This window comes from Alternaria ethzedia, assembly GCF_023757985.1.
Source record: "Alternaria ethzedia strain BMP 0044 chromosome Unknown scaffold_9, whole genome shotgun sequence".
NCBI lineage: Eukaryota > Fungi > Ascomycota > Dothideomycetes > Pleosporales > Pleosporaceae > Alternaria > Alternaria ethzedia.
In genome coordinates this window covers 390879-395025 of record NW_026056202.1, presented here as the reverse complement: position 1 = coordinate 395025, position 4147 = coordinate 390879, and the positions used below count along the sequence as shown (strand labels likewise).

At 49.1% G+C, this 4147-nt stretch overlaps 1 protein-coding gene across 1 annotated transcript; it reads left to right on the top strand.

Annotated features, from left to right (window-relative positions):
• Positions 1-708: 708 nt before the first annotated feature.
• Positions 709-1954, top strand: J4E87_004710 (uncharacterized protein; the record flags this gene model as incomplete). The annotated part of the gene is made up of 5 exons (XM_049376329.1): positions 709-966; positions 1041-1222; positions 1282-1449; positions 1539-1695; positions 1823-1954. 5 exons carry the CDS (start codon positions 709-711, stop codon positions 1952-1954), a joined length of 897 nt encoding a protein of 298 aa, XP_049233840.1.
• Positions 1955-4147: the final 2193 nt, after the last annotated feature.

The following is a 4147-nucleotide window of genomic DNA, read 5'->3' as shown; positions in this document are numbered from 1 at the left end:
CTTGAAAGCGGAACTCGAGAAGACCTCTTCGTACGGGATGAAGAGACATGAAGACATGGCCAGTTTGAGTGTGGCTTTCGGTAGCATGAACGGCGAAGGGAGGCGCACCACTCGTCATCCTGGTCATCTATGATGTTTTTGGTATGCAGGATAGCGCAAAGTGTAGTTAGTAGATAGGACACTCAGCGGCAGAAGATCTGCTTTTATACCAGCACCAACGCCCGGACTTTCCGCGCCCTCGTTTGCCGGCATGTACCGGTGACTTCAGATACCTCGTCTTCGCGTCACGCCTTGCGCATCTTTTGCATCGCAGACGCATCAACACCACGCGTTCTTTCTTCGCGCATGGCGTTGTATTCCCATCCTTTCGAGCGACGGAAGATTCGGACTGTTCGGTAATTGCTGCCCCGATAACCGAGTGCGGGTTGACCCTGGACGATGCGGGGACTCCGCTTCGGCGTCATTTCTTGATGCTATTTCCGCGACTCCTAACGTGTTTGAACTGCGGAGATGAGACTAGCTTGCTGATGGCGTTGCTAAACCCCTTGCGACAAGTTGGAGAGATGATATCTTCCGGTGGCGTTGTGGAGGTGCCGGTATAAGTACTCAGCGCTTGGCGCAACACTCACGATTGTGTGGAGTAGACGCCAGCCAGCAGCTCAACATATCAAATCAGCTGCTTGGTAATCTTCAGTATCTCTTTCCAGTATGAAGTTCCAAACATCGTTACCATATCTTCTGGGCTTCAGCACCGCGGCCTCGGCGCTGCCCCAAAGCCTCTCGGAGAGACACGCAGGCGCAGCAACAAGAGCAACTGTACCAACAATCTGGATTGCAGGCGACTCAACAACCGCGCCAGATGGTGGCCATAACGGCACAGAAGGCTGGGGACAATACCTACAATACTCTTTCGGTGCCAACGCCAAAGTTAATAACTCCGCTTATGCCGGACGATCCGCGCGCTCGGTGCGTCTATTCTCTCTACTCCTCCTACACCTCAAAATGAAGGGGAGAGATGGGCTGATGTCTAATTACTACAGTTCACACGCGAAGGCCGCTTCGACAGAATAGCGAAAGCCCTCCAACCCGGCGATTGGGTTATCATCGAATTCGGAATCAATGACGCCGGCACGCTTCAAAATGGGTCCACAAGCTCAACAGGAGATAAAGGCCGTCCGTCATGCCCTGGTGTGGGCGATGAGACGTGTGAAGTGACATTCAAGTACGCCATCCGATAGCCATACCCATCGACATTGACTAGTATACTCACCCGCGCAACAGCAACGACACGGAAGTTGTCCACACATTCCCCTCCTACATCAAAACCGCAGCCTCTACTTTCCTCTCCCTCGGCGCATCCGGCATCGTCATCTCATCGCAACTCCCCACCAACGTTTGGGAGTCTGGAAGTTATAGTTTCACTCCCGGAAGATTTGCCTACTACAACATGTATGTAACATCACTCGGCCGACCACATCAATGTCTGCCATCTGCGATTTTGAGGACCAAAGAACGAGTCTGACTAACATTCGACACAGGCTGTCGGCCCTCGGACTAGGCGGCCCAGCATCAAATGTTTACTTCGTGCAGCATGGAAGTTACGCAGCGCAAGCGCAAAAGCTGTTGGGAAAGGAGCTGGTGGATAAGGAGTATCCGATGGATCATACGCATACAGCGCCGTTTTTGGCGGATGTGGTACGTTGTTCTTCCGTTCTTCTTCTCGCCCATCGATCTTCTCTCGTCACGTTTTCGCACATGAACATTGTGACTAGAACGTTTTTATTTTGTTTTTATTAGAGCAGTTTGCTAACAAGGAGAACAGCATAGCCAGGCTTTTGTACTGGGATTGAAGTGCGGAACTAGTCCGTTGGCGGGGCTGGTGGTCAATGCAACAGCGAGGATTGAAATGGAGAGGGGGAGTTGTTTGCCTGCTAATGCGACGTTGCCGATTTAGGTGTCAGGCATAGTTTTAAATGCGTGGTCGACTCAATCGAATGACATGCATATTTCGAATCGGTGATTTGGAAGGGATTCGGGAAGGCGAACGCGCAGTTCTCATCGTTTATGCCCTTTGGTTCTTCTCGCACTCCGCAGAAACATGCATACGATGGCGAGATCTTTCGGTGACACAGCGCATCACTTTATAGTAGAGATAATGGAGCGAGAGGAGGGGAAATGGTCATGCATTTGCCACCAACCTCTTTGGAATTCAGTTCGCGACTTTTGAAGTATGCGCGCTCCAGAAAAGAGGTGGAAGTAGAGAGGTGGTCTCGTGGGCACTTTCCAAGGAACGCCAGGATCAGGGCAATACCTCCTCAGAAGATCTAGGAATGGCGAACGCGCAGCTCTCATGAGGTCATCGACGGGCTGTTTTTTCGGACTGGGCAGAACATGTATACTGAAGGGTATTTTTTTTGGTAATGCAGCACAAGGTCCTATGTCTCGAATAACCGAACGAGAGGAGCAGAAACGGCCATGAATGATAAACTTCATAGTTTTGGACTTCATCACTCACGTTTGGAGATGTGTGATACAGGAGTGAGGGTAGGAAGGTAGTATAGTAGATGTTTTATAAGCAACTCTAGAAACGGGGGGAAGCTTGTTGAGAAGATTTGAGAAAGGCGAAGCGCGATCCTCATGCCACGTTTGATTTCTCTTTTTGACCTCCGCAGCACATGATTAAGTCGTTAATAATTTTTTTGGTGGGTTGGAAAGACTGCTGCTGCGCATATGATGCTACACAGGAGAGGAAATCAGCGAGCATAGTTGGACCGTGTTCTGTTTTTGGTATGTGGAATTTACCTCGCATGTTTTGAGGTACATGAAGGCAGGAAGAAAGAAAGGAGGATAGTGTAGTGCGCACTTTATATGGAAGACCAGATGTCAAGTAGCTTCTTACGGGGCTGCAAACGCACAGTTCTCATCCAATTGTAACCAGTCTGTTTGGCTTTTGAACATCTGGTCATACGATGCCTTCGCGAAGATTTTAGTAATACAGCGCAATCGCTTTCTTTTAGACTTCCGTTCACACAAAAGGAGAGCAGGCCGCCCATGGGTCAGTATGATGGTTCTTTTGAAGAAGCAGGACTCATGAATTGAAGGCTTGTGTTTTTCAGAGTAGAAAAGGGGGAAATAGCAAAAATGTTGCATGGAACATAGCGGACCACCAGGTACGGTTTCAAAAACACAGGGAGAGAGCAGTACGCCCATTGCTTCGATTTTTGACTTTTTAGGAACCCCAGGAATCATTGCTGGTAGCAAAGATATTTTAGAGTAGACTAGAGGAGCGTAGTAACCATTTTTCCTGAGACATAGCGGCCAGATGACCAGGTACGATCTCGGTAACACGAGGGGAGAGCAGACAACCCATCGCCTCGGTCTCTTCGGCCTTTGGAGAACCAGGAGTCATGGCTTCTAGCATTTCTGTTTTGGAGCAGAAGAGAGAAACGCGGCAATGGTTTGAGATACAAGGAAGAGAAGCACCATATCTAGGGAATGCAGGTATTTCCAAGTAAGACGAGCGCACGACTCCCATCACGAAGTCGATGAAGTGTTTTATGTCGGACACACATTTGAAGGTCTCCGGGGACTTTCATTCGCACATATCGTATTGCGCAAGAACTTTTGATAGAAAAGAATGCGGAAAGCCAGAAGCAAACATGAGTCTGCTTCGTCAAGTTTTGGAATGATTGGCGGTTTCTCTGCAGGTGTTGGAGAATACGTATGGACGTTTCATTGCCGGAGGTGGTATTACGTAGCAGGCTAGAGACCAAGTCCCATTTTGAGAAGCCGTGGAAAGAGCGACCGCACAGCTGTCATCGCCAACGGGTCAGATTGTTTCTGGTTTGAGACAGACATAAGGATAATGTCGGCTGGTTTTGGTGATACAGCAACGCGATAGCTTCTGCAGTTTGAGAAACAACAGAAAAAGCAGGGACGACCATGCTCTTGGTCTTCCTCCATTTCGGAATTTTGGAGCTCGCTGTATTAGAGTGAGAATAGAAGAAGAGAAGTAGAAGCGAGCTTTCGTAGAAGTCTCATATAGCAATTCTGAGACATAAACGCTTTGGGTGGCTTTCTCAGGGAGTCAAGCACACAGCTCGTCGCCGGACATGCTGTTAGATTTGGGTTCTCGGATAGACATCGC